The sequence below is a fragment of the Limulus polyphemus genome, unplaced genomic scaffold (genome assembly GCF_000517525.1).
Source record: "Limulus polyphemus unplaced genomic scaffold, Limulus_polyphemus-2.1.2 Scaffold1498, whole genome shotgun sequence".
Classification (NCBI taxonomy): Eukaryota; Metazoa; Arthropoda; class Merostomata; order Xiphosura; family Limulidae; genus Limulus; species Limulus polyphemus.
In genome coordinates this window covers 107898-121092 of record NW_013667108.1, presented here as the reverse complement: position 1 = coordinate 121092, position 13195 = coordinate 107898, and the positions used below count along the sequence as shown (strand labels likewise).

At 30.9% G+C, this 13195-nt stretch overlaps 1 protein-coding gene across 1 annotated transcript in view; it reads right to left on the bottom strand.

Annotated features, from left to right (window-relative positions):
• LOC106463845 (dynein heavy chain 1, axonemal-like) overlaps positions 1-13195 on the bottom strand; it is a 233622-nt gene that overhangs the window by 136768 nt on the left and 83659 nt on the right. Inside the window, 9 exon segments of the mRNA XM_022391464.1 lie at positions 3060-3253; positions 5952-6101; positions 6367-6480; positions 8573-8678; positions 8902-8999; positions 9267-9357; positions 10235-10348; positions 10761-10837; positions 10839-10925. Of these exon segments, the coding sequence (XP_022247172.1) occupies positions 3060-3253; positions 5952-6101; positions 6367-6480; positions 8573-8678; positions 8902-8999; positions 9267-9357; positions 10235-10348; positions 10761-10837; positions 10839-10925 (1031 nt within the window).

Here is a 13195-nt window from a genome sequence, read left to right as displayed (position 1 = left end):
AGGAAACGTAACGTAAACCCGAAACCAAGTAGTTTAGACTAGTAGGTTTTATTTTAGTAAACCGTTACCGCGTACGACCACGGGAGGGGGGGGGGGGACTAATTGAAAAGACATTAGTACAGTTTGGCTAACATGTCTTCCAAAAAATTCAAGGGATACTATAAAAGATAATTTCACAAGTTGCATATTGGAATTTACAAATAAATAACAAAGCAAAGTACCATATCAACATCATTTATCAAACATTTAATTTCAAAGTTTTCAACAAAACAAACACTTTTAATTTTTGAAGTCATAAGTTTTTCATTTCTGTATACAAATATTTCAAAAACTTATATAACAATGTTTACTATTCACAACTTATTAGGTACATTAGAATTTGTTCAGCATTACAAAATACCATGGACAGAGCTAATAAATGCACTATAATGTTCACACATCACGACTGTCTCTCATTCATTTGGAAACAGAAATTTGTTCAATTTTGCAGGAAATTCAATAATCTTCTGGCTACCAATTATGGGTTTTGTAGTTTTATTGAATATCACGATCTTTCAAAATTACCATGTGTACACATTAATTTTTTAACTAATTATTTAAGGAATAAAAAACCACCATTAGTACTACCTTTAAGTTTTTACTTTACTGGCCCCCCAGTGGCACAGCAGTACGTCTGTAGACTTACAATGCCAGAAACCAGGTTTCAATACCCATGGTGGGTAGAGCACAGATAGCCCTTTGTGTAGCTTTGTGCTTAACTACAAACAAACTTATTGTACTGTATAAAAGAACATTACATCATTAGTTAAGTTGTATTAGTTCTTCTAATTATTTTGTCATGTTCACCATTTTGTTGCTTCCTTTTCTCATTATTAGAGTGAACCGTCATGGATGTATTGCACACAGTAAGCGGGCACATACATAATATTTTTCATTTACTGTTACCTACTACATTGTACTCTTAAAGTTCAAAGGAATTTTCAAATTTTAACATATGCAAGGTTCTAGATATGTACAGTCTTAACAATGGTTGATTGTTCAGAAAAACTGACTAATCTTCTCTTATTCTTGTTGCTTGTTTTTATGGATAATTCCATGTTAGTGTTACGTGCAATTTACCACATAGAAGTGGGCAATAAAGGTTTTACAGCTAGTATAGAAAGTAATACCTGAAGGATGTAACCTCCCTCAGCTATTTTATAATGAAATGACTAACAACAGTAATGCAAGTTTTGTTGTTTTTACAGTGGGTAACTTTCTCAATCTTAGCAGATTTGTTTTATTACTATAACAATTATTTCACAATGTCAGCTTAGTTTATGATTATGGTTTTATGACTTAACCTAAATTTACTAAACTAGCTGATCTAAGTTTAACAGTGTGAGTACTTGCTTAGGTGATGGACTACTGCTATTATTGTATCAGAACAATTCTCTCTCTCTCTCAACTAAGTTATTCAAAATCACATACAAGACTGTTTAAATCTAATGTTCCTTACTTCTCAGAAAGACTAGCACTATCCATGAGACTGGCCATTCTCATTCAAATACAGGGAATACTGTAACCCTAAGACAACACTTGACCTACCATAAAAAACATGCTGCTTGCATTCTTGCACTATATGCAGCATTACAGCCATTCCTCCCATAAGCAGAATAGATATGACCTCAGTAGAATGATAAAGAAACAAAGGCATCTAAAACAAAATCAACTTAATACCTTTCTTGACAACATGGTATGTGAAAACTGCACAAATCTGAATAAGTGATGAAGTTAGAATAATACTATATCAATATAAGAAGGCAGAAAATTTATGGTATAATTATACACCATATCAGTTATTCACTGTATATCAATTGCCATGGTAAATAAATCCTAAGGCTGGCAAAACATGAACTGTTGATTGGTAGTGTATTTGTGCATGTGACGTAATTTCACAATAAAATTTGATAAATACTTGACATATAACAGATTCAGGTACACTGATTTCTATTGAAGAGATAAGTTTAAAGTATTCACAAAATGCTGATTTCAGAAACGTTATGGAGAGAATAAACCAAACATGAACAGCAAAGGAAACAAACACAAGGAACAAATCTTTATTCACAAAAAGTTAGAGATTTCTATTGTAACTCCATTGTCTGCTGGGGCTTGAGAAGGATTTCCTAAGGTGATTACATTGGACCATAACAGAAAGAATTATATGATACCATACTTTCAAGTGAGACAAAAGGTACAAGTACAGTAGCCCATAATTCATGAAGTACCTATGTGACTGACTATTCCATATATCATAAACAAGGGACAGAACATGTAATTAGCAGATGTTTATGACCTTTCAAAATATGGTTAACAAGAATGTCATAGCTAAATATGTCTTGCATAAGAAGTTAAAAAAATTATCCCAATATACTTTACAACAGAAATTTTCTAAACTAGTTACAGAAGAGTGAAATTATCAGTTATTTTAATTACAATATTGTATATTATTCAAAGAACAACAGTTTGTACAAGATACAAGAGCTCAAACTTACAATAACAGTGTACTCTACAATCCAATAGAGGGATAATGTCAAGAGACTATAAAGTCCAAGATTGCTTATGCTGTAGACGTCCCATTTAACAAGCAGGCTTTTCTCATTCAACAGGACATAAATTTGACAACTAAGCTCATGTAACTAGTGCAAACCAGCTGAAACCACAGTTCTTTATAGCCTATGTAGTTAAGAAACAATCATAGTCTAATTCATATCAATAAAATCCCAGTAATTAATAAGGTGCTGCCCTCTCAGTCTTCTAATAAGAAAATATTCTTGATACACGCTACACTAGTAAAAAGCTATATTGGCTTTTGTGGTCACATGTTACCTTCACTGCAATTCTTGTATAATTTCAACTACACAGGGAGGTAGTTAAATTAGACAATTTTGACTAATTCTTGGTAGTCTAGAGTTATATTCTACATTACAGCATTTTAAAATAATAATTAACAAGTTTATCATTTGGTAAAACTGAGAAATTATAATTAATGCTACTAATTAATCTTTTTTTACACCCACCTGGCATCAGGAAACAAATCAGAGACAATTCCATTAAACAATTTTATATCATCAGCTAGAAATTTTGGTACATTTACATCCTGAATAGCTCTCAAAACAATAAGTTCTTCATCTAGTAAGGGATTTTCTCTTTTTAAGTTCCCAGCAGCTGCTATAACAGTCTTCACTGCCCTCATTCCAAAGTCATAATGATCCTTTTGATAAAAGTGAAATAAGTAAATGAAAAAGTAATATTTCTCATTTTCTGGCTTTAAATTTCATTAGGTTATAACTAAAAAAGCAATAACATTGAACAAAATGTAAATATAATAATTATGAATTATTTTAAAAACTAATATATATCATCATCTTTTGTTTAGAAAAACAGATAAAAGATGTAATTAAGACAACAAATTGCAACTTAATTCTTAATAAGTTTTAAAGAAAGAAATGCATAAGTTGTTGGATAGTCAGAAAAAAAAAGAGATTGTAAAGACTCTTTAGTATACATTTACAAATTAATGTAAAATCATAGAACAATGTAAGAAAGTGCTATAATTAGTTTACATGAAAATAACCACAACATTAAAACTTAAGTATGTAGATATGCCATGGTAGGAAAACTCTTAGCTTAGAGACAAGTAATTGTTTCCTTTAAGCTTTCTAGTAGCCAGAAAGGATATGATATACAAAATGGTAAAAAAAACACCACTTTAACACCCAACTGTTCTTTGAGTTGTGTAAAGTATTGGGTGTGGTGAGGATGTGCACTTCACCTTATCACCCCCAGTCTGATAGTTTAGTAGAGTGTATAATAAAAAGTGTCAAGCTTACACTTGATAAGTTTATCCTGATTAAACTGACTGGGACAAACACTTAGCATAGATTATGTTATTGTATTGCACAACTGAGCAGTTTATTTGTTTTGAATTTCACGCATAGCTACACGAGAGCTATCTGCACTAGCCGTCCCTAATTTAGCAGTGTATGACCAGAGGGAAGGCAGCTAGTCAACTTTTGGGCTACTCTTTTACCAGCGAATAGTGGGATGGACTATCACATTATAATGCCCCCACGGCTGAAAGGGTGAGTATTTTTGGTGGGACGGGGATTTGAACCCGCGACCCTCAGATTGCGAGTCGAGCTCCCTAACCACCTGGTCATGCCAGGCCCAACTGAACAGAGCTCAACATACATTGCCAAACATACTCCTGTTCAGGTGGGAAGTTTTGCTCCCCGTAGATGTGATGTATGGTCCATCTCATTATGTCCACAAGAATATGTGGTTGTTAAAGTCTGCATTTGTTTAGACATACTAGTTTGCATGACAACTGCTAGGAAAAGTCACCATGTGATAGTAGAAGTGCTATAAAAAGACAGAGAAGGAACAAATATAACAAAGTGGAGCATAGGTGTGGTTTTGACCCATATCAGCAGCACAGAAGCTGTTTGGTCCTGGCTGAACAGGATTTCATTTTATGTTCCAACAAGGTGGTTCATTAATGTACAAGTTACAGCAGTCTAGAAGCATGTGACAACATGTCAAATAATTGTATATGTACATTATCAAGAAACCTCTAGTGAAATGAACTGATCAGAAATTATAGAATGACAAGAACAAAATTTTATCTTTATCTTATAATGATCCAGAAGGTGAGAAGGAGAGAGCTGAGACTACTTATGTAGCTTTTCAGGACAAGCCAGATGAGTAAGTACCAGATCTACAGCAGAGAGACAGCCCTGATAGTTGGTTGAATCCAACTGATACAGGTGGGAATAAATTCAATTATCCATAAGTTAGGATGGCTGGTGCCAGTAGATGTAAGACCCAGTACATTACCATATGATGTACTTCAGTTGAAAGGGTATTGTGATCCTTCTTTCCTGAGCTATTGGATTGTATTGTAAGGTAAAACGTATACACTACATTGTATGATTACCACTTGATTACAAAGAGTTAAAACAGGTTGTTGATTGCAAGATAAGCTGAACTATAAAGGCTTTGAGACCCTTACTTTCTGAGCTATCAAGCAGAGTTTCACTATAAGAGGTGTTTATACAACATCAAATGCTAGCTGCTCAATTACCACAGTTTAGGATGGCCGGTGTCAGTAGATTAAATACTTAGTACAACTGAAAATGATAGCTAGGAGTTCAAGAACTCAGTTGAAAGGGTATTGTGAATCTTATTTTCAGCTAATGAATACTTTTTTGTGGTAAAATGGTATTCAATGCTTCATGAGAACCACTCACTTGATCTGAGTGATGAAAGCTCTATGGTCCTTGCTAGGTTTTCCCAGTACACACAAAGATTGTATAACCTTTCCACAAGCACAGTGGGTGTTGGTTTTTTTTCTGAGTATATATAGATATAAACTGTAGTAACAGCAGGAATATTAATCCAGAACTATGATAATTTTAATTGAAAAGTTTTAATTCAGCTGAATTTTGTCAGTGATTATTTATTTCTTAATGCCTGAAAAGAAAAATAAACCGAGTTTAACAGATCCTAATTGTCAGCATGTTGCTGTACCACAGTTATTGAAACATAGTCTTCATGCTGAACATATCACATTATTATAGAAGTCAGATGACCTTGGAATATCACACATACATGTTTTTTACCTTTCATCTAAGGAGAAAAATTCTGTACTTAACATATGGCTGAAATACACATCAATGAGTACACTGTGTTTTGAAGAATGTGAAAGTAATAATTTGTCTCATTACATTTTTAATGTTCTGCATAATTTTTTAAAACTTTAATATCAAATATTCTAATATCAAACAATTGTATGTACTAATCCTGAAGAAGCTGCAAAAGCAAAACATTGGTTAAAAGAAAAAGTTGTTTTATAATTGTTTGAAGTATAAATATTGTTTTTCTAACTTTTTTATGAAGATTGTACTAACCTGTGAGCTTAACTGTTCAGATGATAGCTTAAATATTGTTGTGATTTTTTTAGCTAAGTCCTTTGCATTGGAAAAACCAAAAGAAAACAGACTGATCTCAGCAATTAAGGAATAATCAGGCACCATCATAGCTACAGGACGAAATAAGGCCTGAAAAAAACAAAAACAATCATAACAAATGAAAAATATTTCATAACTAGTATTTTGAAAAGGTTTTGAAAAACTTTAATTAATTGAGTTGCATATCATCATATAATTATTTAAAGGAGAACTCATTCATAAGTGTGAACATAAAGCCATTCATAATAAATTGTAGCTATTTGTGTTAGACATATTTACTCATTAATTATGGAGAATTTTGGAAATGTTAAAAACTTACTAAGTAAAGGTTGTTTTGGAATTATCTTGTGCTAACCTTCAGATTATCAGGAAGTTCTGTTCTTCCAGCATATCCTGGATTCATTGTAATAAAGACAGCGCAAGAAGACTTAAGAAAAATTTCCACTCCTTCAAAGACAAACCTTTCAACCTAAATTTAGCAGCATAATTTAAAAATATTATTACTATTCCTTTTTCTATTATGTGGTAATTACAAGCAAAGTATTACACTATTAAAACAACATAAACTACATTAAATTTTTACTTGTTTGTATGTTGCTAAGTGTAAAGCTACACGACTGTCTATTTGTGCACTGCTCTCTTCATATATCAAACTAGTTTTAGCATTATAAGTACAATTGTCTGACACTAAAGCAAGAAGATAATAGATGACATATATATGTATCCAACAGTAAAGAAAAAATTTTGGTGATGACTTACAGGTGCTCACAAAAATGTTAAATACAATTTTTAATATTTGCATTTTTTAAATTTTCTGTTAAAGCTGTGATAGTTCAAGGATTATTCTAGCACACAGTTTTCTGACCTTCATAGTGATTTTAAATGGTTACTATATTGCTGTATACTCCATTAGTGAATAAAGTCTTTTGTATATCAAATTACGCTTTAAACATACACATTTTTAAACATCACAGTAGGTGGAGTAAAAAGAGACAAATTCAGTACGAGGTTGAAGCAAAAAAAAACACTTCATTTATTTGAAAAAAACAGAAGAATGTCCAATCTTTAAATGTAAAAGTTGGCTGCATTGGTGAAAATTGTATTTAAATAACAGAAAATGAAAACACACTATACTTGAAAGTAAACTGGTGACTATTGTTGATGGTTAACTGAAATGAAAGATGAGTACATGATCAGCAGGTTGAAAGATAAGTAACCAAAAATGAGACTTCCATAGCAAATCTTGACTTTCTCAAATCAGAAACAAACCTGACTGAAAAACATCAAATTGCTCTCACATTCCACATTCTCTATAAGTAGCTGACCAACTAAAAATTTGATCATGAAAATCTAGAAGTAGCTCTGCTCCAAGAGACAGTTGTATAGTAATCCCACACAAATAAGGTAAATGGACACAATATAATTATCATACAAAACATGGTTAGAAACTGCTACAGAAAGCCTAGAGCTGCATTTAGTAATCAACACAGAAAGGGTTTATTTAGTATGTTTTGAATTAGAATTTTAGTAATATTTTTAAACTGTGCAAATATGAAATATATACTACAGATAAGAGAGATATGCAGAATCTACATACCAAAAGGCAAATACTACTTATTTATACTTATAACACATCACAGAGTATCTTTTTTTAATGACATTAAATCAATATGACCTCAATATCTTATGCTACAAAAACTTGAGTTGTTCCTTAAAACTCCTGTTCCCAATTTCTTAGCAGCTAATTAAAGTTTGGTTCTATGGCTGGAATATTGGGTATATCAGGTAGCAAAAAAATTGCACTCAGTAGACTCATACATACTATATAACCAGATGTGCACAGAGCCAGTCCATTGAACTGAATCCTTACTGGAAAAGGAATGTTAGAAATAATTCTGAACTTACTATGTATATCCATAAAAAATTATATGTGTTACAAAAGTATTTGTGCTTAAGATATGTCTGTAAATTGATGACATCAGTCTGACTCAGACTCTGACAAGTCAGAGTGCAAGGTGATGTTCAAATATCTTTGTCTATTGTACAGTCTGCAGATCCTCTAAAACTTCCAAAATGCATATTTATACTTTTATCAGTATCTCTGTATATTGTATCTGGTATTTACTTTCCTCAACCACAACACAAACTGTCATAAATGTAATGTAATATGAATAGTTGTTAAAACTGTCATCAAATACTATTTTGAATGACTATCTGTAAAAGGTTGTGGCATATGCATTTTGACATCAACCCTGCACATAGGGATAAAGGAACGTGTAAGTGTCAATTTTAGCTTTTCTTAATAGCTGTACTCACTATGTACATATTTTTAAAAAACCTCTAAACATTATAAAGGCTCCACTGCAGAACCATTAAACATAATAGCAGAATCTAGAAAATTATAATGTTTTAATTTTTGGCAAAAACATAACTACACTAAATGTGTACAAGTTTGAAAAAAAAAAGGTAAGTATAATTTATCAATAATATTTTCCAGCTATGTATATAGCATTTCACATTTTTCTTTTCTTTCATGCTTATGATTTGTCACTGCTTCTTACTTTTTGTTGTTGAGCCTGTTGGATTGTAGCCAGCTGTTGAGCAACTACAGAAAGCACTTCAACATCAATGCGGTTGAACTCATCAAAACAAGCCCATGCGCCAGAACTATTGAAGAAATACAAACTATATTTAGTTATAAGATGACTATCCAATTGTATTATTTAATGTTTACTCTGGAGGCTAATATGCAAAGAAATATATCACACGCAGTTACTCTTAAGTATTATATTTAAAAAAATATATAATAGTAAGCAGAAACTCTAAAAGAAAATATTTTGAAATAATAATCATTAATATTTTATTTTTTCTAGAATTGTTGTTGACTAACCTCGCAAGACCTTTCAGGAATTTTCCCATGGCCAAGAAATCAAGCTGATCGGAACAGTTGAAAACAACACACTGAACAGCCATTGCTTTAGCCAAATCCTGCATATAATAATTTAAAATATCATTGATAGATGTTCCTGTGAAAATTGCTACAACATTAACAAATCATAAACAACACTTCCTGATACTGCAAACAACAAAAAACAAAAACTTCCTTTAACAACTAAAGTTAATGATATTAACCTATAATCAGTGTGATGATCAAATTCCTTTAAAAATATTGTTAACTAAGAAATGATTGTAAAAATATGAAACAATTAAATACATTTCTTTTTAACAATTATGAGCAAAACTATACAACACTACTTTAGTAGTTTCTGTTTTTCCTGTTCCAGCAGGACCAGCAGGAGCTCCACCAAACTTCAAGTGCAATGCTCCAGTAAGTGTTAGGTAACATCTAAAATTGTCAGTAAATAGTATTTTATTGTTAGTTTAAAATGAACCAATTTAAAATTTAGAATATATAATATCAAATGGTTGCTGTATTGCTAAATATTCAATTAACTTAACATTTTTGGGTATATCAAATTGCATTATAAATATAAATCTTTTTTGAAAGATGCAGCAAGAACAAACTAAGTTTGCTTAAAAAATTAACCATAATGCTTGATAACTTGTTTATTACATTCAAACATATTATGAGACATTATACATTTTTTAAAGCAATACTAACTTTTGCTAACCTTAAACATTTTCTGATTTAACTGGGACACATTTAAAGCTGCTAAAAGCAGTTTTCCTTTTTAAACAACAAAGGGGACAATACCCTTCACATTTGTAACTTTACATAATGACATAATTATTAAGGTGTATGTGTGTGTGTGTCTGGAGGGGTTGTTTGAAACTAACCAAACCTTTTTTTTGGTTCTTTTTTTGTGGAGGATTTAAATTAACTCATTTCCATATATGTATTATTGATGAGATAATTATAAATCTTACAATTCTTTCCTTGCTAATAGTAAATGTTAAATGTTCTTCTCTGCAAACATTCTCACTTTCTTTCTGAGAAATGAACCTTATAAGAACAGACAGAAACAACAAAAGAAAAACATCTAATAGTTACCTTATGTGAAATAGAATACCACTTTTAACAAGTTTGAAGTTTCAACTTATTTAAAACAAGTTATAACACAGGTTATGATAACAACTTAAACAACATATTTTTTAAAGAATAAAAAATGAATTATTTTCTAAAACATAGATGGTAAACATTCAATATATTGAACAAGTTGTTAATATCTTTAAACACTGGCATTATCGTTTACATGCTTTACCTGTCTGTAAGTGGTGTGATGACAAGACGACCACTATTTCCCAGGTATTCGTAACCATATAAAAATTCAGCATTTACAGCATGTATATACAATTTGTCATTCAACCAGTAATACCTAAATAAAAATGTTTATGTAACCAAAATAACATTTCATTAACAAAAACATTATAACCTTATTGAATAATAAAGTGAAAACAACAACTGTTAAAATATAATCATTTAGCAACTTTCAATTACATAATACTGATTCCTATATTTTCTGTAAAGGAAACATATTTGTAAAACCATTAACATTGACACTTATTCATTTTCATACATTGCTGCTAATTATATTAATATAGTTTTTCTAAACCTGAGATTGTGTATCTATGACCAGTCTCAATCATAGTACCTGTTCTAGCAGATACATGCATATCAGTTCAAGATTCTATATGGAATATGCAATATTTGATAAAGCTGTAAATAAAAAAATTAAAAAAATCACGATTAAGTAAATATATGACTTTAAAATAGAATATTAATGCTACCTTAACTGGCTTATCCATTCAAAGTCTGTTTTCTCTGAAATGTTTTCTTTGATGAGGTGGAAAACAACATCACGTGCAATGCACTTCAATAACTATTAATGCAGACAAAACCTGTCTTTGAACCTTTGTAAGATTACTTCCAACTAATTCTCTTAGGTCATCAAGCTAAAAGAAAAAAATACTAGAATACATTAAATATATTATTTTTCTTTTTATTACATTTAACCTGGTTATATTTTGATTAGAGTATTAATATTCTTGCTATTTATTGCATGATTTAGTTAATCATCTACTTTAATTATTATTTTGTTTCTTCACAAACATTAGTTTTTCTAAACTATCCTGCTATCTGACTCTATATAGCTAAATAGTAACATGCTATAGTAACTTTATAATGTTAGGAAAACATATATAGGATAAACAAATCAATTTAAGACAAAAATGAAAAACCCTATAAATCAAGTGCTTTTGAAAGGTGGACCTTTCTTTATCTGGGGCAAACTGTAAGTTATCTCAGAAGCCAAGCCTAAAATTATATCATTGGAGCTGATTAATGGGATTTTATTGGTTACAAGACATTGTTAGGAAGTATGAAATGTATTAAGTTCTTCAATGAACATTAAATCTATGACAGTACTAGTTTGTATGTGCTCTGTCAGTAAGGTATACTCGATATTTTTCTTTAATCTTACTTTTAAATCTTCTATTCTCAGTAAGCTGGCCAAACCTCAAGAGAAATTATTAGATTTATGGCAAAAATATAGCTAACAAGAGTACCTGCTTGATGAAACAATACATTCTAACTATTATAAGTAAGAATGGTATATTTAATTAGATATGTTCACTACACAGTTAATTTTTAATTCTGATCTATGTATGTAGCTTGCTTCAATCACAAACTAATATTGTGATATTTGAACACACATACATTTGTATATTCTTGCAGTGTTATTATATTTTATTCTCAATTTCTTCTTTGTTCTGAATATGTGAAGGTTTCACATAGCATGTGGTTGAAAACTGTTAAGTTGACCCTGTTTCAAGTTACCTTTGTTATTATTGAAATAGGTAATACCTGTTATTGCCTGCAGACAACATTATGATGTTGTGTACATATGTTGGCAGCAGTGTCCTTCAACAGTTGTTCAGGTGATATATGGAGGTCATGGTCCCACCTACATTGTAATGAGAATGACCAATCATGTAGGTAACACAAGTCACTCTTGGTAAATGTGAGACCTCTTGGAAACTAAGAAACCTGCCCTTTATATAGACTGAAACATCTCCTTCCACTACACAGTCTAGTCTTGACCTTGGTCTTTACTAAATCAATATGAAAAAAGCCACCTAAGGCAAGCAAGTGCTCTACAAGTGTGCACACTCTGTTTATGTTTATTGTATTAATAAAGACTGCTCATTTTGTGTATTACTTTTGTCCATTCTTATTATTTCACCTTACTTCAACTCAGTTAATACTTGAGTATGGAAGTACATTATGCGAATATAATAATAAGTTGGTAAACAACAATGTATAAGTATAATGAAGTGATTTATTTTGGGGTAACATACTACATTTTGACAGAACATTGATCTGTCTTTTTCAGACATGTAGTACGTTCCCCAAAAATAAATCATTGTTTGCCAGCTCATTATTCCTTATTAGCAATTCAGTTAAGTAAGAGATTTCATAATCAATATCTTGAACAAATATTCTGTTATTTATGGGACCTATCTGATAGCTCAAAAATATATTCAGTTCATCTGAATGTACCAAAATATTAATATTTAGTCTTGATCCACTTATTTGTTCTTCACCTAATCAAAGCTTTAATTATTTATTTATCTCAAACACAACTCATAAATAATTAAAACCTCAAAATAAAATGATTAGCCAGTATTGTCAAAAAAAAAGCTTTAATAAAAGAACAGAAATTTTGGTAACCCTGAAAATCAAATATCCTGAATCAAAAATATTCTGGTTTCATTTAATCAAACAGAATTTTAACAATAAATGATTAAATAAACCCTCACTTAGAAAAAAAAGCAACAACAAATTTCATTTGCAATAAAGTAGTGTGGTATTCTCAGGTAAATCTCACTTTCCTTAGAGCAACAAGTTATATCTACAGAATAATGGCAGATTCAAACAAGATATAAATCATAAAATAATTCTGAATTCTCTGAGTAACTGAGTTCATGAGAAACAAATAAAGAGACTAAACAGAAAATTATACAGAAGTACAATAAATAGTCTTCATTTAATATACAAAAACACAGTGTGTGTACTTGCTTATGGATGATGTACAGTTGCTTTTATTGAACTGTAAACTATTTTCTATACAAACTGCCTTGGTTGAGATTCTGTTCCAGTCTGACTAAACTTTATGTTGCTTAGCTAAATCAGAGATGTAGCACTTCCCGGGGATTATCATTAT